Source organism: Lasioglossum baleicum, chromosome 2, assembly GCF_051020765.1.
Source record: "Lasioglossum baleicum chromosome 2, iyLasBale1, whole genome shotgun sequence".
NCBI classification, from domain to species: domain Eukaryota; kingdom Metazoa; phylum Arthropoda; class Insecta; order Hymenoptera; family Halictidae; genus Lasioglossum; species Lasioglossum baleicum.
In genome coordinates this window covers 17484110-17510342 of record NC_134930.1, presented here as the reverse complement: position 1 = coordinate 17510342, position 26233 = coordinate 17484110, and the positions used below count along the sequence as shown (strand labels likewise).

Sequence of the window (26233 nt, the reverse complement as noted above, 5' to 3'; positions counted from 1 at the left end):
AAACAACTGCGATAGAGTGAAATGTAAATGGCTATGGTAAATATTATAATAAGATTGAATCTAGAATTCAATTTTATGAAATCGCAAGCCTCGTCTGGTCAGTGGCGGTGTAATTCCCCTCGAGAGCGAGGACTATGCCACGGAACGAAGTTTATTTATTATCGACCGCATTCTTTGCAACTATTAACGGAAATATTATGTTCGGATTAAATTGTTTATCATTTGCAAGTGAAAGTCTGCCGGGTTGATTATTCGCCTGGAGAAAGCAGGCAGGAATTAATTATAATAAATTAGCGAACTCTTTTCGCGGTGAGGGAAATTCATTATTCAACGGCCGCTTGTTTATTCAACGAGAATGATATTACAAGGCGGGAAAACGAACTTTCCGCAGTGTCAATATCATAAAGTTGCAGTAATTCGCGAGCAACGATCGGTCTCGTAAGTCGATGCCAGTTATCAGGGATCACCGTACACCTTCCTGGTTTACCGTTAATTGCCGTCGAAGAGAAAATGATCTAAAATCAGCCCACGAAATGACAGAGTAATTGCCGAGTAAACAGGAACGACATAATGGAACCAGTTTCGCAAAGATGCTAACAGGTCTTTCTGATGGGAAAAGCGTGGCCACCGCTCGCTGTCCGTATCAAAACTGTGATTAGCGTATCAATTAACGGTTCTCACGGTAAACGTTTCATTACTGGATTCATTCGATAAACAAACTCCGCCGGTATCGAGCGGATACTTGATCGTGCTTGGATATTTTATTTTCCGAGATCTATCCAAACAAAAACTCTCTTATCGCGTTGCGCAATTACGCTGTCGTGTTTATTGGGGACGATTGGCGAAGGACGTTCTCCGGTTGTCAATAAGTTTTAATTGTTTCCTGTTTGTACACATTTATAATGCTTATACGCATTTATTATTTTTTAAAGACTTGGATGTAATGAGTTATTCAAAAAGAGCTCGTAATAATTTTCGTAAAATAGGAGCATGAAAAATGTCCTCCAAAAAATTGTTGACTATTTTTTACCAAAGAAATGCATTGAAGAATTTGTGATTGAGAGTTCGATGAACTAGAATTCCAATTTTGTTGCTTCCAACTGTTTCAATCTAATTTCATTATTTTTCACCGTGAATTCAGAAAGACATCAATCAAAGCAGTATCTGATTTTTTAGAAAATCCCAGATAAAAATCAACAAAAGACCAATAAATAGAGAAACATGTTCGAACGATGTACAGAGGGGGAGAACGGTAATTGAGACGACGAAACGATGGATAAGCAAGCAAGAAACATCATAATGGCAATAAACATGGGATTATTCATCGAATGAGCTAATAGTCGGCCATTGCGGGTAGCAGGGGTGGAATATTTGCGCGCATTAAGAAAACGAAATCCCGCCGGTTGATACACGGCTCGGTGCTTGCTCTTGATGTAACTTTACGACTAGCACTTAGCTTTTCACATAAAAACCGCCTATAAATACCGCGCGTTATTTTCGTTGAAGAAATACCGGCAGACGTGTGTTCGAGTAAACGGGCGCGGGGAATAGTGATTCGGCCGCGTGCCTCGAAACACACCGCTAAGAGGCGTAATTCATTTCTTTTTCCCCGGCGCTCTCCGCGTCGACGGCTCGCCCGTTAATTTATATACCTCCACCGACACTGTTCGTCTGTCGTTCGACGCGTCTTCCTCGCCCCCTCTCGAAACGCTGCGACGAAAGGGGGCTGCGCTCAACACGAACCAACGTTATATCATTTCATATCCTCCATTTTAACTGCGGCGAATCAAATATTGCGAAACCCGTTATAAATAATTATGTGAATACCAATTAGCTCAGACAATTTCCAACAGCTTCACTATCGGAATGAAGAGTGAACTGTTTAAATTTTCAATAAAACAGTGTATTATAAAAATTATTTTAAATATACATCAAACTTAACAACTTCTGGAACGTTTTATACTTCCCAAATATTTTCTCTCTAAACAACAATACTTTTCAAACAAGAGCAAACGACTAAATCGTAGTTAAATCTGACCCCGATTCACGTAGACTGAAAACGGTCCCCAAATCGCAGTCGTGATTGAATATGGTCACTCGGTTCGTTCAATATACAAGAGTCCTTCGCCATCGGTCATTTCATTGTACATCGGCCGTGCTAATACGGACCACGTGTGTTTTGAATAGCGGAACTAGAAAACGAGAGATCTTTGAGAATCGCGTTTTGACCAGCACGTGCACCGTTCATCCAACCTTCGGCATTCTCTGTTCGGTCTTCTCCTTCTCTATTCCTTGAAGCGAACCCACCGGCCATTAGCCTTTCCATGTCGGAGAACAATCACGTTGTGACCGCCACGATTTACGTATACCACCCTCGCCGACGATTTCGTGCTTGCGTGCATCCACGCGAGCTACTCGATCCGATGCAACACTCGATGTCGTGTCTGCCACGTGACCGACGAAATTATGGTCACGAGCCTGTTTAGCGAGACGTTGGGTCCTGATGGAGCGGGGAATTGGGGGTTGGTCACTCGAGGCCTGAGGATTTGCAGACGCAGGGAATGCCTTGACCAATTAGGGTTGCGTGTGATGCGAATGGAAGATATAGCTTCGTCTAACAGCTGTAAGGATTTTGTTAATAATTTTGTACATGGATTTTATTCATCATTTCGTACAAGGATTTTATCCATAATTTTGTACAAGGATTTTATTCGTCATTTCGTACAAGAATTTTATTCATCATTTCGTACAAGAATTTTATTCATAATTTCGTACAAGGATTTTATTCATCATTACGTACAAGGATTTTATTCATAATTTTGTACAACGATTTTATCCATAATTTTGTATATGGATTTTGTTCATAATTTCGTACAAGAATTTTATTCATAATTTTGTACATGAATTTTAGTCATAATTTCACACAACGATTTTATGCAAGGATTTTATGAATAATTATATTAGAAATTGTTACTTGCCGTCGATAATCTCAGCATCAATTTGTGACTGGTGAAAAGATTTACATATTTTTGCACATTGCTGATTGGTTATGAAAGAATTAAAAGAACAATCAGCCCATACCAGAAGGTAAGAAATACACAGAAATTTGGGAAGAGCTGTAAAGTAAAAATCGTCCGCGTCGAAGGGTCTCAATTAAGGGAAGAAAGGGCCGCGGGTCGACAATTTCGAATCGGAAGGGGTTCGAAGGAAGCGGCTGAACGGGGAGACACAGAAAGCGAAAGAGAGTAACGTTGTAACATTGAACCTGTCCGCCGATTCCACAAGAGGGATTCACATTCGCCGCTCGAACCCGGCAGAGCATCCTCCACCTTTATCTACGAAAAGTCGAAGATAGATATAAAGGGGAAAATCATTCTCCTATAGAAACGTTAATAATAATAATCATAATAATTCTCTTCTCTTTTGAACGATGTCTGTTCGACGCGGCCTTTTCATCGGGCCATGAATGGGTCGAACGAGTTGAGCCACATCCTCTTCCAGCTCCCTTTTTCCTGCCTTCTCTGCCGCCGCCACCATCATCGCCCGGTTCCCACCCCAACCCCCGTCCGATCCTGACAAGGAACATCTACCAGAGACTGGCAAGACCAATTGTACGCTCGGTGCCCGATCTAGGAGCTCACGTATGAAAAGAGCCCACGGTTTTCTACGCTTCTTCTCAAGTGCCTTCCGCCTTTCTTGGAAATTTCGTGATAGAGAAATGCTATACACCCCCGCTCCCCTCAGCCCCCTGCCTCGCCCCCTAGACTTCACCCCCTTTCCTGCCGATCCAATTTTATCGCGGACGCAACGCTGCCCTCGCTTCAATGGACCACTAACTCTGCCACACTCTCTTCCGCCGAGATCTACCGATTTTTCTGTCGGCACAATGACAACGACATTCTCAGGTAGAACACGCTTGTCCAAGATTTTTAAAAATTTCTGTTGCTATGTGTGAATAGATAGTCTTGAGGTAGAAGTGTTCTTTCTTCACGGTGCGGAATGATATGGCCATGATTGGTGAGGTCAAAGTTCCCAGTCTGACGGAGGACAGAAATCAATCGAATAGTGATAAAGTCACCGATGCGGTGCGGCTGCGGAATGAAATCCGCGGCACGCCGCAACTCGGTGCACGTGGGTTCGATTCACGGAAGGGCGAGGGAAAAGAGGCTCCAAAGGGTACATAAGAGGCAGCGATGCGAAGGGAGGGGCCCGCAGGAGCGGGAAAGGAGAGAAAAGCAGAGAGACGGGGTATAAAAAGACCCGGTTCTCGAATTTGCCCTCCGCCGTCGTTCCTCTTCCGTGCTCCCGCGTATGCAATATGCTCCGCGCCGCGCGTACGACTGCACGTTGCCTTTCGTTGCACACGGACATCGCCGGTACACACCCTTCCCGGACACGGACACTCGAAAATACAGGCTGATCCAATTGTGATGCCACGAATTGTACAAACACTGTCGAACGCGATATTATCCATGATTTTGTACATGGATTTTAGTCATAATTTTCTGCGAGGATTTTATGCATCATTTTATTCAAATTTATTTAATCTTTATCAAAATGTTCCAATACGAACTTGGAACTATGAACATACAGGCTGATGCCACGACATGTACAAACACTGTCAAACGCAATATTATCCATAATTTTGTACGACGATTTTATGCATCATTTTATTCAAATTTATTTAATCTTTACCAAAATGTTCCAATACAAACTTGCAAAGATGAACATACAGGCTGATCCAATTGTGATGCCAGAAATTGTACAAACATCGTCAAACTGTAAAGAATCACAGGATTTTATTAAAAATTTTGTACAAAGATTTTACTCACAATTTTATGAAAAATGTTTCGATACAAACATACGAGCTGCACCAATTGTGGCAGCTCTAAATCTACAAACACTGTCGAACAGGAGGCTAGGAAGCTGTGTTCATGAATAATTTTCTATTTAAAAACCTGTGTAATAGACGTACAATTGAGAATTATTGCAGTGTCAGATTCTGTTGCTTCATCGGCAAAAACGTCTCAATTATTGAAGTGTCTAAACTGCGAATAGAAACTTGCAACAACGTTTCAGTTTTTGTTATCGAGTTCCTTGGAAGTCGTTTGTACGGTGTAAATTAGATGCATGGTCGAAGAATGCATATTTATCATGCTACACCGAGATAGTTGTTTGGAGTTGAATTACCATTGACAGCATGGTATTAGTGATTTTTTGTTGGTGGACTGCATACATTTGCTGAGGAGACCTTGCCGACTTTGAACGTAACTTAGTGTTTATATGCATTGTGCAAGGAGATTATATTCCGAGCTGCAATTATAATAATAATGACATGGAGACATTATCATACTCGGATCGTGCGATACTGTTTGATACAAATCCATACATTTCATGCGGAAAGAAGTAACAACAGTGATTCCATGCAATATGCAATTCAAATTAAACTCAATCAGATGAATTGACATAAAACATAATACAGGATCGTACAGGAACGCGTTGAAATGCATTTCTACTTTATCGATTAGAAATTAATTAACACAATGTTCTGCCTATTCCCTCGCTTCCAATGTGTAGCCTGTGCCAATAAAACAATTATAAAATATTACAATAATAATAGATGAAATAGATGAAATTTAAAACAGTGAAGGCTTTACAAAATTTACGGACGTTTTTTAATCATCTTTCAACTGTAGACAATTTTTAAGGGAAGCAAGATATCAATGCAGGCAATTTTTATTTTTAAATGACTCGCTGCTGGAACAATTGCCGTACAAAATAAAAGTTGCGCGAGAGGTGTGGACAAAGTGGCGCAACATCGCAGCATTGCAGCGTCTCGTTGCAGCGTCTGGTTGGATCGAATTTCTGCGTTGCAGATTTGAACGGGCCTGTATTCGCGACGATGATCGTTGCACGTGTGCACGTGTATCGTGGTGTGCCTTCGCAATATACGGAACAGAAGAGAGCGCGGCGATATCGCGGCGTATTATACCGGAGAAGCGACTCTATGGCCCCCGTTCCGTGCACGGTAATCCGATCAAATGGCAAAGTGGATCGCAACAAAAAAAGACGATGATCTCTATCGCTGGCCCGTCGAATTTCAATATGGGCCGACATGCCCGAATAACTACCTATCCCGCGCAGGTATTCGTACGTGTTATATGAAAGGCACCAGCCGAATCCTTTCCGCGGCGAGACGAGCGGACGATGCTGAATACAAGCCGCGCGACCGAGCGGACCGCGTTATCCCCGGGACCAGATATAGTCCGCGGGAATATATAGTAATGTATAGTCGTGCACGAACCCTCTCGAATCGGTCTGCGAGTCCTCCGAGTGCCGGTCTATATACCGATCGTCACATTGACGTCGGATAATTATGCGCAGGAGCCCACGAACCAGTTCCCAGTTCCCAGTTCGTTTCGTCTCGTTCCTACGCTTTCCTGTTCCCTCTATACGTAGTACTACTCCATACGCTTCTCCTTTAGAGTCGAGAGACCCCTAATTGCAATCGGTACCGTCCGATTGTTGCTATCTCGCTTCCCAATGGGAAACAGAAAAAGATTAACCGTAGAGGTACCCGCGGAACTTGTTCTCCAACATTATACGCGGTGTACCGTTTCAATCAGACCCCTTCGTCAGATGCGAAACCGATGGTGATGGGAAATCAGAGTGGGAGAACACAGTGGCATGTATCCATTACTATGGGATGTTGTTTGTGAAAAGTTTTCGAATGTCTTCAGACTCATTGAAAACATGGTTGGTCTGGGATTTATGACTTTCTGCGACAAAACTGAGTAGGTCGAATGCGAAACAGTAAAAACATTCAAAAGATTTAAAACGACTGCTGTATTATATTTAAAATGATTAAGAAATGATAATAAATATGCTTGCAGCTCCCGTATCTCGCTATCAACGTGGACAAATTTTATTTTGCATGAAACACCTCAGTCTTCATAATTTAGAAACTTTATGCGATGAAGAACCGGTGAACACGAACGGGAAACAATACCGAATATCGGAGGCTGGAAGCCAATTCTCCCATCGATTTACATATTCTCCTCCAAAAAAGCGCTTCTCGCCGAAAGGTCTGATCTTGCATCACTCTCGATCTCGGGTGAAAAATAATCGGAAAGAAATCGACCTGAGCAACCCATATATAACCAGAATCCTCGCACGTTTTGTCCAACCGATGAAAGCAATGCCCAACAGAAGTTGACCTTTCGGCTCGTTATCGCGCTGTCTATCGCTGAAGCAAGCATCGTCGGGTTTCCACCGGTCGGATGCAAAATCCGAGGAGCCTTTTTTGTCATGTTAATGTTCTCTCTCAACCCCGGTGGATGAAGACGTCCGAATAGATGTCTGATGTAGCATTTCGAGGCGTCAATCTCAGGACCTCCCGGGACCCCTATCCGAGAGCGTTATGGTTGCTCGCGATCGAACGGATCCAGGCGATCCAGGCAGTGTGTGTGTATGTGTTTCGTCGGCGTTAATAACGCGATAGAGGAACGGAGACTCTAATCGAGCGCGAGGGAAGCGTGAACACGGGCCCGGCGAACGTGAGAAACCGCGACGCGGCGATTATGACGGCGTAAATTACTGACAAGGAACGGCGGACAAGAAACGGTGCCATGCCAGGGCCCGGTTAACATTCGAACGCTCCCCCCAGAGGATTAATAGCAGGTGCACAAACTGACATTTCGCCTGGAAATCGGCTCGCCCCGAGTGAAATTCCCCGGTGTCTAAATAGGCGGCGAGCTAGCTGACTGATCGAACAATTTAGAGACACTGCTCGCCGCAGCTCTTAATAATAAATGCTAAAAAGTACGTACTTTGATCATTTAAAACTAGTTACCTCGCTTGTTACTAATTTTTTTATCAATGGAGGCGTCGAGGAGATATGTAGATCAACTCAAGACGAATACAAACAACTATTATGAGGGTCATTCAAGGTCAAAAATACATACAATCCGCAATCATAACCCTTATAACTTTTGCTATACAGTATTTTATCGATAATTGTCCCCAACACGGGTCTGCCCAGGGACAATTATCCGCCAGGAATACTATTTTTTTACTTTTGCCGAACGTAGAAAAGAACAGCGGAGCTCGTGACGCCTCGGACGCCGAGAAGTGTAAACATAACTAATCCAATAACAAATCTTCTTTATTTTTCATTATTTATCGATGGGACTTTGGCCAAAATTTTCGTGGCATATAATTCCAATTATATTCACTTGTGTAGTGAACGATGAAAGTTTTCGACGCGAAGAGGGACAGCGTAGGGGAAAGAAAGTGTTCGAAACTTTCATCGTCCATTAAACAAGTAAGACGTACATACTTTCCGACCACACACAATGTAATATATATCTCGGGTTTTTAACAATTATTTCAAAATATTGGTTCGTCCACACAGCTTTTCATTTATACCAGTTAAAAGAGCACGATTCGGAGATCAGTCGAAATTATTGAACAATTGAGAATCGAATTAATACGAATCCATTAATCCTGCTAATGAGAAGATCGATCTTCCAGCAAAATGTCACTAAATTCCTCGACGCGGACAACGGCGCGGAACGATCGGGGATTTTCAGTAAAGCGATAATAGGCCTCGGAACCTTAATTGCCATAACTGACCTTTCGATACCGTTTCCCCGCGGACCCAGGATTGCGCAATGGATTAACGCTATCACGCTCTATCACGATAAAGTGTCCGCGAAGAAATACGAGGGAACCTTTGTGATCGGCCCATTCGTTAGGAAATTATGATACCGGACAGCGAGGGGGAGAGGGATGGAGAAAAATCACGGGAAACAAATGTCCGAGGGGAAATAATCGGAGTTATTAATGGATTCGTTCGCGGCGATTAATTATCGGCGCGGATACCGAGCCGGCCGATAATAACGATTTCATTAAACGCTCCCTTGAAATCTTTATTGGCTGCGAGGCAGGCCAATCGGCTGTCGCTCGCCGAACGAACGAACACAGGTTTTCTCGGACGAAAGAGAAGGAATATTGAGTGGTCGCCTTTATGCTAAACAACCGGCGGCTGCTGCTTGGTGTTTCTGAACACTTGTAGCTGTTGATAGAGATTTATCTTCTGAATCTGCTGTTTTGTTACGCGGGACAGGCTTGTGTAGTCGTGGGACGTTGGATTTTGTTGGTCGTGGATTTTGATGGATTTTGTTGTTGGTGAAATGGCAATGAAGTAGAAAGTGACGACGTTCATCGCTACTATGGAGATTTTATTCTTATTTTATCCTGTGGAATGATGTAATTCTGTATAAGTGGTTCTTGTTAGCTTCTTACATTTGATGTGTAAATAAAATTTTGATACTTCGGATCAAAAGAAAGCTGTAACACTTCTAGACCTCTATCCGCGATCCACCTCTCCTCGGCGCATCCTCTAACTTTCTTGATGGGTTTCGTTGTCGGTGAAATGACAATAAAGTAGAAAGTGATTAATGATCATCTCTCTCGCTACTATGGAGATTTTATATTTATTTTACTCTGTGGAATGATGTAATTCTATACAAATGGTTTTTGTTAACTTCTTACATTTGATGTGAAAATAAATACTTTGGATCAAAAGAGAGCTGTGCACCGGCACGATCAGTTAACACTTCTAGACCTCTGTATCCGCGATCCACCCCTCCCCGGCGCGTCCTCTATCTTCCTAACAAGAACAAGTCACCATTCATAGCTCAGCGCCGCAAGAACCTGTAAACTGCGAAAGCCCGACTGTTCGCCAGAGCATCAGTGCGAAAGAACCATACGACAGGGGGTGGGATGGAAGACAGGGGGTGGCAGCGAGGGGATGGAGAAGACAGATACGCGTTACCTAGGTGTAGGTTTTTGTGTCGATCGTTAGGAAGGGAATCGGTGTTTCTTCGTCGGTCGGTGTCTCCTTTCTCTCCTTTCGAGGCGGTGCATTTAAGAAAGAGCCCACCCTCTCTGCCCGGATCTTTTCGATCTTTCTTCTCCCTTTCTTCCCTTTCATCGGGCACAGTGGCCGCGTCGCGACGCGAGGCGTCGCGGCCGACTGGCATCATCGGCGTCGTCGTTGCCATGAGCCAGCGCGCGCGAACCCGAGGCAGGGGCGGCTGCACGTTGGAAACGTGTTTGTCAATAGCCTGTTAATGCGCTAAGCCATTAATCATTGCCAGCGCTCGCTCCTGTCACCGCTAACCTTAACCATCCCTCCCGAGGAACCTGAGGGGATGTTGCTACTGCTACTTCAACACCCCCCGCGCCAACCCCCCCTGTCTATCCTTGACGAGGAACGTCGACCACCTCTCGACGCGTTCTTTCTTCGATACACCACCCTACTTTCCGTTCACGACGACAGGCGATCCTGCCGACGACGCCCTTTCAAATAGAACCGGCCTAGGATTAAACCCTGCGATCAATTATTTGCTCCCAGAGAGACCCTCGTGATGGGGGTCCATCTTCTTAATGTCCTCTGGGAGGTGCGAGACTCCTTCAGCATGGAGGACGTTGTTTTGACGGCTCGGGATTGTTGTGATCTTCTTTCGCGGTGGATCCGAAGGTGGTAGATCCTCTTTGTAGAAAGACACTCTATCATTCTCTTAATTTAATTTTTCTTAACAGACTTAAATCGATTTAATAGGTAACAGCGTGTAAATCGATAAATACAACATTCAGTGAGACGTTGTTTACGTTCATTGTTGTTAAACGTTCGGTAAACCGCAGTTATGTGATTTGTTCAGTCTCGACCCACTTTTCGGAGACTCGGAATGTAGACAGTGCAATTTCATACTCTCCGACAATGTGAAGAAGCTTGTCCACTTTGTTGCTGAAGACAATTATCATTGGAAGGTGCCAAGGCGTCATCAACACTCGATGAGTGATACTGTCGGTCGTTGTAGCGCACCTCTAATGCGTAGATAAACAAGCGACGAGGAGAAATAGCTGTTCTTGGGATACTCAGAGTGGCATAATTGATAGTGTCCAGGACATGGTCGTGCATTCTGTGTAACAACACATTCCAGCAGCAGTTGATTCTTTCTTTCTCTAACCGTTCGTCCATCTCTGCCTTTATTTTCAACGGATTTCTAATTTTCTCGTTTGTTCAACTGGAAGCTCTCGCATTAACGGACTTGCACAGTGTAACGCACTGTCGGAAACAAAGAAAATCTTTGTTAAATGTTCGAGAATTTTCCATTTATTAAAATCTTCGTTGCAGTACATTCAACATATAATATCAATTTTTACTTGCAATACGTTAACACTTTACCTACCGGAAGCCTATTAATAGGATTTTCAATAATTTTGCTGTACCAAAAGAAAGCATAAAAATTTTCTTTTACATTGCAATCTTAAATGAAACTATTAGATGACGTTATTGAGGGTGTCTTGTTAGTTCATAATAAAAATTGCTGTTACTATTGATGGTTCTATTAAAAAGTGAACCATAGATTTTTCAAAATTAAGCAATAATCACCGGTCGGCAATGTGTTAATTTAGAATTCCACAAGATGCGTCTATTTTTTTTAATTAAGAATGAAATATTTTCCTGCAACGAAACAATTAATGATAAAGGAGGCGTGGAAAATACAATTACGAAAGCTACAGTAAATCAGGAGAAGTTAATTTACTAACTGGAATTAATAAACGCCACAATCGAGATACAAATGTATTCCCTCCCCTAATTGGATGTCAAGTTTGATCCATTTTCATTCTTCAAATATTAACATGGCAATTACACGTGCGGCGCACAAGAGCTAAATTATAGCTGAACATCCGTAGCAATTTACAACGCGAATTTATTCTGTAATAAACACTGTTATGACGTAAATTTATTCGATTCCTCTGTGTTCTGACGATCATATCTTAAGAGTCAAACTTAATTAGGGTCATAGTTAATAGTCAATTCTGGAAGAAATCTAGTTCTCAACTCGCGTGCAATGTACACGATTTATTAATATAATTGATAATATGATATTTAATCATATGTAACCATAAATATCACGCTCTTTTCTATATTCTTTGGAAAACAATGATTGGCGGTGATTGTTCCTCCTCGTGATGTCAGGTAGAAGAATTCCAGGTCGGAATTCTTCGACGTCTCAATTTCCTGGATGAACTATCATGCGACGATGATCACGCAGGGTCTGCATCCCGGTTGTCATCCTCCCACTAAACCATCTTTGTATCCCCGTGGGTTGTTCCCTCGTTCTTCGGGCCGCTTCAAAGGCCGTCCGGTAGCATACAACACTGTCTGTGTACGCAAGATCACGAGCGGTTCCGATCTCGAGACTAGACGAGTTAATCGGCCACGGAAGCACAATAAACTCGAGGATAATAAACGAAGCGCCGTCCGTTGGTTTACCATAATAATGCCTTCCATCATGCCAGATCCCAGCAGCCACCGAAAGCCACCCGAAACGAATAGAACGCTATAAATAGGCGGAATCCTCCTCTCATTCTCTCGTCTCGCGGCTCCGTTCCTCTCGAGGCGTCCCCTATCTCGTTCCCGGTTTCTCTCCTTCTCTCTCTCTCTCTCTCTCTCTCTCTCTCTCTCTCTCTCTTACTTTCTCGTCATAGACGAGGCCCGATCATCATCTCGGCACAGGCTCGACGACCGAGAGCGCAAGCCGCCCGCAAACCCGCGGTTATTTCAGAGAGCGAATTTCCGCGCCCGTGCTCGGAAGATATCATTGCGCGCCCGTGAGCCCGGGATTGAGACAATCGGATGAATGAGTCAATTGATGATTGCGTTTGCAGCTCGCCGACTCTTACGACGTTCTCCCGAATTTTTGCGCACCTGCCGTGAATTAAGTCAACTCTGTGAATGAACCGTTTCGTGGTAAAAGGATTCTTCTACGTTTCTTCTGAATTTTGATACACGTGGTTACAATAAATCAGTTGACGTGTTTCATCGAGTTGATCAGTGTTTCCCTGTGCTTGCAACGCATGATTATGCTCCCACAGGTTTCCAATCGAGACTATCAGCTTTCCGTAACCTGCAGCTCTCATCTGGCGCAGGTAGTAACAACTGGCAATCGCCAATCGACCAAGCAAATTGTACACGGTGCTTCGAAACCGAGCGGCATAAATTAAGCCGGATCCTCGGTCCTCATCCAGCGAACACAAAGGGGGTGATTCACGCAGTCTCTCGGCTGGCCATCCTCGCCGGATGTGCTCGCGGATCGGCGTCGGCTATCCGCCGATACATCATCGTGAGTGGTTGGAAACCGAGTGGTACAAACCGAAACCCGGGGAATTACAAACTGCTTATTGTTTCGGAGCGTCCGCTAGGCGTAACGGCGCGCGGCAAAGAACGGTGCGGCGAGCCGAGGAGCGCGGAGACGATAATAATAGCCGGTGTACTCTCTCACCAACTTCTCTCGCGGTCTCCTCTCTTGGTCGCTGGCCGTTTTCCCGCTTCGGCTTTATGAAATATCCATTCTTTCCAGACTGACTCACCGCGAGTCAGACGGAGAAGGAAGGAAAGTGGCGAACCAAGGAAACCGACAGAGAAAGAGAGAGAGCCAGAGGTTCATTCATGAACGCAGCCGCGCGGAGAACAGTGATCCGCAGTGTGCGGCCACGCCGCTTTAATTGCGCGTGCACACGCGCACGCGTGTCGGTAACGGATACACCGTTTTTATCGTGGCAACGAACCGATCTCCTCTCCGTCTATCCGCCGACTGTCTTTATCCGTCGAGAGAGGCTCTAGCGTTCCTGGGCATTATCGCTAGATAGGTACATACAAGGTTACAAGAAGGATCGAGATAGCCGCTCGCGGATTCCAACGGCATTCCCGGGCGCATTCGCACGGCTCCTATCATAATTTCGTATCTGCCTAGCCGACCAAGTCATTGTCTAGACGCTCGCGAACAATTAGCCGACCGCGAGAAAGCAGCAAGAGCTCCAAAGGAGCTCCGAAGCGGATCGAACAGCTCGAGAACTCCCGGACGAACAAAGGGTCTCTTTCTTCTTCTTCTTCTTCTTCTTCTTCGAGTTCGATTCTCTGTTGGTGATGCTGCGGAGCTGATGGTGCCTCTTTTCTCTTCTGTTTTTCGTTGCCGGTTTCTCTGTCTTTCGTGCTTTCGGTCTTGCTCCTTCTTCGTCGGTTTCGCGATTAAACGAGCTATTGAATCGGGGGAACGCATCGGCGCTGAAACAATGATAGATGATCCCTTTGTCGAGAGATTCAAATGGGGCCTAGTGAAAAGGTGCTTGGTTTTCCGCGAGGACGCTTCCTGGGTTTGTTTCGACGCTGATTGAATGGGGTTAATGGATACTTTGAGGATTGCGAGCGCGCGGGGAACGGAAGGGTGGATCATGCGAGTGAATGCATGGCGGAAAGTGTATTTTGCTTGTAGACTGTTCGCGGGGCTGTGGGGTGTTTAGATGTTTTAGGTGGTGCGCGGACCTCGGAAATTGGTGGATCGTAGAGGATGTTGTTTTGATTAAACCCTGGCTGTAGCGTTGCCTTTGTGATTCGATCTGCTTTGTTCTCGATGAGATTATTGTACGGCTACATTTAGTTTAATGGTTCAATATTGGGAACGGAGAAATGTAGCTTTTAGTTGACTTCGGAAGAGGGTTCCATTTAATTTCGGAGTAGTTCGCAATTGCATTTTTGTGGCCCTTGGAATGATCAATTTTTTGGATTTATAAAATCCTTCGATTTGTGGAAAATTGCTACATCAATATCCAAAATATTTTTTATATGCATAAAATGACAAAAGTCGTGCAGAAAGCAAATATTCTAAGTCGGAAGAAATGTTTGCTTTCAAGTTAAAATAGTTCCGAGTAGAAAACACCCACAATTTCATGTAATAGAAAATGAAATTATCCTAGACCAGAACAAATGGTATATGTATATTCGAACAATCTAGCTCCATAAGTTAGAACATCTTCGACTTCATCAAACCATCCCTAAGTTCTCCCCTCCACATTCGAACACCAACACCATCAATCTCCCTGATTTCCCAACCACCAACCACGCGATCTCAAACCAACCAGCTCGCAGTTAGAAAATCCATCGGTCGCAGTAAAGCCATTCCCCTGTAGCGGCCTATAGCAAGCATCCTTCGAGCATGTCCACGAAGCCAGAACTCGCGCATAATGTCCACGGAGAGCGACCGTTCCGTTTTACTCCAATTAATCTGCCCCGTTCCAGATTCCTGCGAGTCCAGTCTGCGGTGTTCGGTCCGGTCGCGGAGCACCTGGCCGGCAGGTACGGGATTGCGCAAACGCTTGTCAATCACCAGACCCGTTGCGTCCAATTAAATTCCGTCCGGCGTGCAACGCGAATCTCGACCGGAGCTGATCGATCATCGACCCCTGATGGGGGAATATCGAGCTGAAAATCCCGTCTTGAACACGCTTTCCGCCGGCCTTTCAACCACCGTAAGAGCCCGTTCACACGGGGACACGCGAACCATTCACATGTCGCGTGCTCACGTACTCTCCGTGCCTCACAAGAAGTCCCTCGAGACGGCACGGGGGCAAAGGGTACTCGCTCGCAGCCAACGGTTAGGCCGTGACGTCATACACTTTAGCCAATAAAACGGCTAGAACCTGTGCCAGTGGAATGACCCAATCGGATGGCTTGCCGCCGCATTCCTTTCGATTTCCTACCAGGGCAAGGGACGTATAAAGCTACGTTTCCACTGAAGCGACATCAAACCATTTACAAATACAATATATGTAGAACCTGGGTCCCATGGAAATCACCGACACAAATTTCCTCGACACGGTCTTCACCGACAACATTTCATAACTTTGGCCGACAACGCTTTTAAGTGAAAACGATTTTGACTGACAACGATTTTTATCAACAACGAATTTGATCCATAACGACTTGAAACGACCACACTTTGATGATACTGTATGATAATACATATGATAATACTGTATAATAATACATACTATGGGCGTCTTAAGTCGTTGTGGATCAAATTCATTGTCGGTCAAATTCGCTGTCAGTAAAAATCGCTGTCGATCAAATTCGTTGTCGGTCAAAATCGTTTTCGGTTAAAGGCATTGTCGACCAAAGTTATTGTCGGCCAAATCTGGAGTCGGGGAAATTTGTGTCGGTGATTTCCATGGGACCCATAGAACCTTGATTATCCGAAGTAAACAAAGACCCCTGAGAGTTCGCGTAATAATTGTGGCGCGTATACAACACGTGAATTAAGATACGTGCGTCCACGTATGAAAGCGTTCTAAGGGCGGCTGTGGTCCACGTTATTCGCCTCGGTGTAATTCACGCCCACGCTCTCTTTCTCTTTCTCCCTCTCTCTCTCTCTATCGTTTGCTCGCTCACAAAACTGAGAATACGCAAGGCGGACAAGCGTGCGTGTGCAACCAGCAAACGCACCGCACTCACCTATTATGGACGCGCTTCGATTTCGATCGCACCTCCGCTCGGACACCTGTCGCACGCGCGTTCCTACGTTCTCGCACGCTAGCGCACGCGCTTCTATTTATACCGGCACGCTTTACGGTGACCGGTACACGCGTTCCGAGATCGCTGATCGTGAAAGGGTGGCCAGGAGAGCCGCTTTTTCTGATGCATTTTGCAGGAGAAACGCGTATTCAGGATGCTGCTTTGTAGATGGCGAGTTGTAAGTTTGGATGTTCTCCCGTATTTCATTTTTCGTTTGTCTGATGTGAATAAAATCAGTTTGATAACGAAAAAACTTCGTTTTTTATGGGAACGATCGAGTTTTCACCGATGGTTAGAATGCAGTCGAAAGAAATTGTTGACCTTTTGACCATGAAATTAATTTTGCGTAGGACCAATTTTACAGTGTTGTTTCGCTACTATTCTCGCCAGAAATGCGTAAAATCCGTAATCTAGTGGTAACCTGAAGACAGTGGACTGGTTAAAAAAATTCGGAAAAAGAGAAAAGCAAGAGAATTCTCCAGAAACCTTGAAAATCCGTAAAACCAAGCTCCGGCAGCTTAATTCCGTCTGGCAGGCGCCGCGTAGCGCCGAAAGAAGAAATCTAACGCGTTCGCACGGCATAGGAAGGCGAGCGGCTCCGAGTAAAAAAGTCTTTTAACCGTGACGGGCGAGACGAGAGGGTGGAGACAACTGCGATGAAACGATGGAGGTCCAAAGAAAAGCGTCCGACAAAGGTTACTATTTATAATCAGCGGGATGCACATCACCGGATGGGCATCGGGCGGGGGTGACGCTCGACGAGGAACAGGCAACGGGAGAAAACGCACCAGCACCATCAGAATCATGAGACGAGAACCACGACGACGACGACGACGACGACGAACCACGACGACGACGAAGAAGAAGAAGAGGAGCCAAGGTGAAAAAGGAAAGGGTCCGCGCAGAACGATCCGTGGAGACGCGGGCGGTCACGCGCGGGGTCTGCGATGTATTAATAATGGGAGCAACAAAGCGGCAAGGAAGAAGAATAAGGGACAGCGGGAGTAAAAAAAGGAAGACTCTATGGATGCGCTAGAGGGGTGGGCGAGAGAGGTTCCTGTTCTAAATTCGTCGCAGGCCTCGTTGCAACCGTTTGGCTTAAGGCTAACGGTCCGTCCGGTCTTCTTCTTTCCTTTTTATTCCGCTCCTCTCTTTCTCGGTCTCGAACGAGCTCGACAGTCTATCTCCGTCTCTCTGTCGTCGGGATCGCGGGCGACTCTCATTCATGAGAAGAGACGGAGGACGCTAGAGAAGCCGAGAGGAGAATCCGGACCCGATGGGACAAGACGGAGACACTAGTCGCGGAGAAGAACGAGAAGGAGAGTACAAGGATGAGCGAAAGAGAGCGCCGGAAACGCTCGCGAGCCAATGTTCATTCACAAGCCCCGGCCGTCTTCGCTCTTCTTCTTCTTCTTCGTCGTCGTCGTCGTCGTCGTCGTCGTCGTCGTTGTCCTCTGGCATCGTTCTCCTCTTCGTCCAACGACCGAATCGCCTTCATCGTCGTTGTCGTGCTCGTCGTCGACGAAACGTCCCGACGCCAACGCCGCCGACGCCGAGCACCGTCTTCTTCTTCTTCTTCTTCTTCAACGTTGTCTTATTCTTATTCCTGGTCGTCTTGGTCCTCGCGCATAAATCTGCTCCTCTTCCTCTACCTTGCTAGCTGGCCTCTCTCTTCTACACCCACTATAGAACACGGGAGGATGCACGAGCAATACAAGGGACACGTACAACACTCATTGTTCTTGTCTGCTCCCGCACCCGGACCCGGCCCGGAATAGAATGGTATCCCGTGTGTGCGAGAGCGGGTTAATACGAACCCGCGGAACGCGCGTTACGATCACCCGTCCACGGTGAAACGAATCGCTCTTCGAGGCAGAGTTTAAAATTCAGACCTGTCCAAACATGAGAGTGGCTAGCTTTTAATTCTCTATCTTGAGACATTTAGAACGAGCTTCCGGTTACGACCACGCCATTCAACGGCTTCGGTTAGGCGAATGAATGTAGTCAGAGGATCTGTATGGCGAGGATTTTTTATTTTTCGTATCTTTTTGTCGTATTTTAAATATACTATTACGTTGATTAAAGGATACAATTGTTCACAAACGCGTTCATAAATTCGGATAGAATTGATTTTTTTCGATAACATTTTTATGCAATATTGTTATTTTTCTTCAATAGATAAGTTGATCAACACGATTGGATGATTCAAAAGGTTAGGTATGTGCGAACGTCGGCAGTTCAGTAATTTGTAGATCGTGTAGCAGTAGATTGGTCGATCAGACGCGCCATGTCTGTCTGATGCCTGGCCGTACCTATTCTACTGCGAGTCGAAAGACCGTTGCGGCACTGCTCCCGACATGGTTCGAGGCATTCTAAACAGTGTAACCGAGTCGTTAACACGTTGATGAAGAAACGCTGCATCCGTGTAATTATCTGCTTGCAACGATTCAGTTTAACGGGTTTGTTAGTGATGCTGTTTAGTGGTGCTTTGCAACTTGTCGCCAGTCATCGTTTACGCCCTAAACTTGCACGTGAAATATATCACTCTCCACATTCCTGGTAAAACGATGAAAACACGTATCAGACTTATTAATATACTAATTTTAATACTAGTCTTTCGTACAGTTGTCTGTAGTAAACAACACCGGCACAGAAATAAAAGCGACCACGCAGGGAGGGAAAGCAACGAAATAAAAAGCGTGATGACGCAAGCAACGTAGTACAATGCCATTACAAGGTGCCAATTTATCATGCGCGCGACAGAGACCACTGCCAACTTCGTAATGCCACGAAGAAAACCAACGAACGTATGACATTCATAAACGTCAATAGCTTTGGGCATAAACCGAGTACAGGACGTAAACTTCAATCATTTTTCTTGGATAACGAACAATCCTGATCGCATCCTATAGAATATCTTGTGGAACGAAGAACGATGTAAATCAACGGCAATGTAGAATTTACAATGCACATTTTACTTCGATGTACAAATTCGCTGGATTTTCAGAATTAAAGCTGACTGTTTTCTATGCCATAGTTATTGAAATTATAAAAACGCTTTCACAGGAAATGAATGAATTGTCTTCTTTATTAAGCACGCATTACAATGAAAACCGTACAAAGTTGAAGTAAATCCAATCTTCTCACTTTTATACGGTATTTCACTTTTATGTTTGTTTTGGTTGTTAATTCCTCATTGTGGATGGTATACAGTTTCATAAATATCAAGTTTCTTCAGGTTCCAACCATACCTCGAGATTCAACCAGAAAATCGCTCGCGGATCTCGCAAGAACGTCTACCGTTCGCTAATTGTCATCGATCAAACAAGATCGACCGAGTTTCAGCAAGACAAAGATCGAGTCTTTGTCGCGGATTGCGTGTCCCATTCATGCTCCAAGGACACGCGCGAACTTTTACTCGGAGCGCAGCAGCGCACGCACAGAGAAATACTTTGCCCGCCAGTCATCGCGAAACCTCTGGTTCCGCGGATTTCGCAACGGGCCGGCGTATTGCGCAACCGTTTACTCTCGACTTCGGGGAAACTGCGGAAAACGCGGGTTTCGATATCGTAAAACAGTTGTCAGGGCAATTAAGCGGCGTGCTTCCAAAGCGCCGTGTTCTCTCTCTCTCTCTCTCTCTCTCTCTCTCTCCCGCTCTCTCGCATCTCGAAGCTGAAACACGCGCGCGCGGAGCGGTGCTGCGAGCAAAATTGCCGCGCAGAAATAGCCGAGCGAGTATTTAGTAAGTGGAACAGGAAACGGACGATTCTTCCAGCACGTCGTATCGCGGAAAACAATTCCGCGATGGAATTCATACGGCTCGGTTGCGAATTATCCGGCCGAATTAGCCGCATACACGCCGAGCAAGATCGAACGATCCCGACGCGAGCGCATTAAACGCTGCTTGCGGTTTCACACTCGCGTGTCCACGCGCCCGTGAAACGCCGCGAACAAGGCGCCTTCGGCTATCGCGAATTTGAATCGGCTGCGCTGATTAAATCGCGAACTTCCGTGCGTGAAACTGTGGAACGAAACTTTTATTTTCTTGGACGGAAATAACACGTTCTAGGAGAGATACAGACGGTTTTGTAGAAAATAATGTTGAACAACAGTTCTCTTCCGTTAGTGAATGCATCACTTGAAATAGTATCATTTTGTCTGAAACAAGTTTTCCAGAAAATTAAAAACAGCATTGTACTCTAACGGATCTTGTCATTCTTTGTCACGTGGTTAGTAAAATTCTAAAAAAGCAATAAATTCTACTTTTTAAAATTTAACTAAATTTCTTCCACAATACTACTTTATATAAAAAAATTAATTAGGAATAATTAAATAAAATTATTTATATATATGTACGTTTTTTATTATTTAAAATGACACTTCTTAATGGAAAACCCTGTAGTTAAATTGTCCATAACGGTGCACAATATGGCCGCGCAATACAGCGCACCGTTTGGGGTGGTCTTCAGGAAACACTTACGAATAATCTCGTTCCTGTTAGGCCCCGACAACTCCCATGATTAATAACAATATGCAAAATAGTAAACACGTTTACGGTTAACTGGTGATAGATAACGAACAAAAATTCGTACATGTTACTTTGCGCATTCCATCACAGTCGCATTAATTTAGTTAGCAGGCATGTCACAACTGCTTGTCACGAACGCTTGAGCCTAGGAATGACAGAAAAGAGGAAACAGGTTACCAGCCCACGAACGTCATTGCTAGTGTTTATACGGAGGGAATGTAACGAGATGTATCATCCATCAATCTTTGTTTTCAGTTCGATGGAAAATAATTTTGAACGAATTTTTTAGTTTCCGGAGTTTGTGTCGAAGGAGAGAAAAACATGTTTGATCGATTATCAGAGATACTCTGTCTGAGCTGGAAAAATATACTGCACACCAACATTCTGTATTTTATTAATCGTGCACTCAGCTTGTCAGGCAGATTTCAGAGAAGTCTATTTGTTTAATTAATACTGTGAAGAAACAACACGTCCTGATTAAATATTCCGGTCGAATGACAATCCAGTTTCCTGTTCAATCATGTGAGAAAAGAAGACATACAATTTATTAATAATAACTTTTTTATTAATTTATATTTGAGGCATAAGAATACGCTTTTTGAAACTATAAAGCGCATCATTAAATATCGTAGAAAATGTCAGCTATCGACATTACGGTTCAACACACTTCCATAAAGACCGACAAACTCTCGCATCGACACACCCCCATAAGAGTCCCTCGAACCCCCGAAGAAATCAAGCGCTAATTACCGTTTCCCATAATCCCGTTAAACTTCCGATCGCCGTCACTGCTCCAAGGGGACCAGCGTGCATTTTGGGTGGTGCGTCGAGGGGGTAGGTGGAGAGCTGAAAAAAGAAGAAAAAAAAGAGCGCATCGCTGCGTTTTGTGGTCGACGATAAAAAGGAGCATCCGCGAAGTGGACTCGGCTCGGTGTGGTCTGTTTAGCGCGCGCCGGTGGGGATGGTAAGGGGCGCAAGTCAAGGGTGCATTGGTGCGGAGGACGAGCAGCAGCCAAGAGAAGAGGGGGGAATGGGTTTTGCGGAGGACATGAAAGGGATGCGCGCCGACGCCATTCTCGTCCATTCCTCTCGCCAAGGTAGGAACAGCGAGGGTAGCAGCGGGTACTCCGGGGGGTTTCTACATATAAACGTGGTACATACGCGCCGCGGCGGCTGTATGTATACCTGTGCGTGCGTGCGCGATGGAGACGAGGCAGGATATTCTATCTGACGGCTGCGGCGAAGGCAAACGCAACCGGGGCGGGGGATCGAACGCGACGTTGGAACACCGACGATGAGCCGGCGAGGAACCGGGATGCTTTGCTGTCTCAGCGCCGCGCCGTACCGGTCCCTCGATTTTCCTTTATCCACCCTGTACACTCGCTCTTTTTAGTTGCAAAATGTGGCAAAGTTTTTGCCTCTGATTTGATTAACTTGTTGGCGAGGGTGAAATAAGGGGAGGTTTTTGATCAGATGAAATCTTTACGGTTTTGTCGTTTTCTTTCGATTTCTCTGAATATTATGCATCCTAATCTGCGACGGATTTTAAACATTTTCATTTCTGATTTGGTTGTCTTGGTGAAGATAAAACAAGGGTAGGTTTCTGATGGAATGCACATCTCTGTGTTTTTTGTATGACTTTTTGTATAACTGATTTTACAAACTTTCTTCAACGTCTGCCTTTGTCTGAATTCATTTGAGATTACCTTTGTCGACACACATACATTCTGCATTAACGAAATGGACAGTGAAAACTGCCATCTGGTGTACCGGCTTGTGACGATCAATATCCAAGTTGTACTCATTATTTGTTCGTACGCAACATCCAAATTTTGGAGTAAAAATTGCTTCTAGTACAGAGAGGGTAAAATTCTTCCAATGTATCATAAATATCACGAAAGTTGATTTATAAATTGAAAACAAACGATAATTCGCGAAAAGCAATCGATAATTCGTGAAAGAATGCGCGTCAGAAAATGAACAATAGAATAACAGTGGCGACTAATGGTGGCGAATAATAGGGGCCGATCATAGTAATCGAGGAGTATCGACACGGTGCGCCCACCGTAACCGCGCACCTGCAGAGAGGCAGCTACCTGAGCGTGGCTCACAGGAGGCAGCGGCGCGCGCGGAGGTGGAAGAAGCGATTCAGGGATGTGGGCGGACAGCTCGGCGACAACAATAAGCATTGTGATTTGCGCGGGTGTGCCTGAGCTGTGATTGGTCGGCTTCCACCACCTCCACAGCCTGGTTGTAGGGCCGTCACCGGGCGGCCGGGGGTTGTACCGCGACCACCGCCTCCGACCGAGACAATAGACAATGCGCAGCACCATCACTCTCTCTCCCTCTCTCTCTCTCTCTCTCTCTCTCTCTGTTCCACTCTGATTCTCTCTTTCTCTCTACACCTGATACTCCAACAGGATTCGAACGCGTCGAATCGGACGCCGCGGCGTGATGATCGCGGCGCATGACGGGACGGATCGAATGGATTCCGATTAATTTTCCAGCAAGCCGCCGCACAAAGCCCCGCTCAAATATTTGCTACACACGAGCCAGCTACCTGATGTATTAAAATTGATACTCGTCAATATTGGACCGTTTGAACAAGAAATTGTCCTGATATTACCGATACTCGATTGCCCTGTAATGAACCAATCTCTTGCCTCACCCCGTGCCTTTATGCCCACCAAAAGTGTTTGATGTTCCGTTGCGAGATTTATTCTTCCGCGATGTGTAACTGTTCGATCGACGAGAATAATTATCGATGGATCCGCGGTCGTTACTGTTCGATGCGGTTGGTTTGGCTTGGCTCTGCCGGAGATATTAGTTACAGATGTTTTAACGACAATTCGCTTTCGTTCAGCTGAGCCTTTTTGATCCGAAGAGAGTGCATGCTCTGAAGGATACTTCAAGAGAATATTCAAGAATTGTCTACTGCTCTTCACGGATATTCATCGATCTTGTCTTTCTGGATTCTGTAATAATTAGCTACGTTCGTACAACAAAGCATGACAGAGTTTCGCAGCAACGTTCAAGTTTCTCTACTACCGATCAATATCCTTGGTCATTATCCTCCTGAAAAGCCTCAAGGACCTCTCTACCAACCTCAAAACAAAGCATTAATCCAATACACCAGCAGCTAACTAGCCAGGCAGATTCGCAACGGTTCTATTCGGAACAAAAGCGAGGACATTACCCTGAAGGACACAGACTTGGGAGTGTCCAGCAGGATCAGAATCCGGCATAGGTTCGGATAGGTGTCCGGGAGCTGGTGTAAACGGCACGCGCTGCGTCGTCGACGTTCGCCGATCCCGCGTGTGCCACGTGACGGGTTGTCTCGACTCGCCCCTTCGTCGGTGGTCGTCGAAGGTGGGGAACGCTGAAGAGGGAGAGAGAGAGAGAGATACGTCGTGTACAGCAGACGGTAGCGTGCGCTGCCCATCCACGGCGCTACTACTACGCCCAGAGAGCTCGGGGACCGTGGCAGCGGTTCTTGTCCTCTTCGAAAAGAGAAAGAGAAAGAGGGAAGAGAAGAGGGGAGAGAGAAGGCAGTATATCAGAACGAGGAGGGGGCGGGGTGTCGGTGTAAAGGGATGTCAGTGGTTGCGCGTACAGGTGAGCTGTGTCTTCTCGGTGGAACGCGGCGACAACGAGTGAACGTGAACGGGCGAAGAAGACGGTGTCGGCGAGGAGGCAAGCGGCATCGACGGGAGACCAAGGAAGAAGAGCGTGCGAAGGCGTGTGTAGACGACGACGAGGACGAGGACGAGGTCGCGAACGAGGACGACGCTGGAACGAACGAACGGTCTCGGCGTTGGCAGAGTGGCGGTGGTATAGTGCCGGTAGTCGGTGGTGGTGGCGGTGGTGGTGGTGGTAGCAGAGAGAGAGAAAGAGAGAGAGAGAGAGCGGCCGGTGGTGGTGGTTGGTATACAGCGTTCGGTTATATCGTAGTAGGCTCTCGCCTTGGCGTGGGTGTCGGAGGAAGAGGGCGGTGCGTGAGCGGAAAAGGGGCGTGGCCGTTGAGCGGGTTCCACCGCAGTCGCGCGCGGCCGAGTAACCGTTGTCGCGGGACGAGGACGGCCGGCGAGTGATCAATGGAGCGAGAGAGAGGGTGGGGAGGGGGGCGGGGAGGCCGGAGCGAGACGGAACCCCGCTCCGATCGGCTCCGGCGAGACAGAGAGTCCGACGGCGCGCGTCGTCGCGGCTAGAAACACACAGTGGCCCGTCGCCGTTGGAGGGGGAACAGACACAGAGAGCTGGCCGGTGTATAACGTGAGAGAGGCGGACGGAGACGGGGCGAACGGGCGGAACAAAAGCAAAAGGGAGAGAGAGAGAGAGAGCGCGCGAGAACGGCGCAGGAACACGGGAGAGAAAAGACGAGAGAGAAGAACAGTAGCGGGGAGCCCGAGAGTGGCGCAGCGCGGGCGCCGAAGCGGGCCGGAGCGGCGCGCCGTAGGCAGCGCCTCCGAATCTCATCCCGTTCGGTCCTCGGGGGCTTCAGTCAGTCAGCCGACGCTCCGAGACGCGGTGATTATTCCCATTGTATGCCCGCTTGCTCGAGGGGGGGTTTCTTCCACCACTGACTCTCTCGCTTCCTCTCTCGCTCTCAGCCTGATTCTCGCCCTCGCCTGCCTCTGCTAGCTTAGCAGGTTCGGTGAAGGCTTCGGCGGCTACCTACGATCCCACCGTCTCTCGTGTCGTCGGGCTCCAGAGCGGCGACCGTTCGCTCCCGCGTTCCAGCACCGCGCGATAGTGTCGCGAGCGTTCACGCGAACCACCGGTCCGCACGCGGCCCGAACACGATCCGGGGTGAGCGCGCGCGCGCACGCTTCTTCTACTTGTTCTTCTTCTTCGTCGTCGTCGTCGTCGTCGTCGTCGTCTTGTTCCGGGCGACATCGATCCTGCGTTCTTCCTCTGTGAGATCGGCATCCGATCATATCCCAGGATCTTTTTGGACCATGACAGAGCCGTGAGACTCGACCGGTGCCGCGACCAGTTTCGTTAACTAGCAAGGTTCTTCCGGCCTGTGTCCAGGGATATCGGTTCAACGATCGATCTGTTGGCCCAGCTGCCATCACCAGTGCTCGAGAGAGATACACCATCGGCGGTCACCTCAACTACACCTCGTCCCTGCTGCCTCGGATTGTTGGTATTCTCGTTGGAAGTGCCGGTTTTGTGCGGGGGTGTAATATTGTATTTGGGTGACAAGTGACCGGCAAGCCGTCAGAGGGGTAGTCCAGGCTACCAGCGCGCGAGCAGGATGATATGAGCACGCTTGGCAG

General features: G+C 46.4%; 1 protein-coding gene across 8 annotated transcripts in view; it reads left to right on the top strand.

Annotated features, from left to right (window-relative positions):
- Positions 1 to 26233, top strand: part of Sox102f (transcription factor Sox102F) — a 395175-nt gene that overhangs the window by 275023 nt on the left and 93919 nt on the right. The window contains exon 3 of one of the 8 annotated variants that reach the window (XM_076443827.1): positions 1 to 26233. This exon is cut by the window's left edge and continues 26342 nt beyond it. The exons of the other annotated variants lie outside the window; for them this stretch is intronic. Coding sequence (XP_076299942.1) covers positions 26217 to 26233 — 17 coding nt within the window. The 5' untranslated portion in view covers positions 1 to 26216. 8 annotated transcript variants of the gene reach the window in all.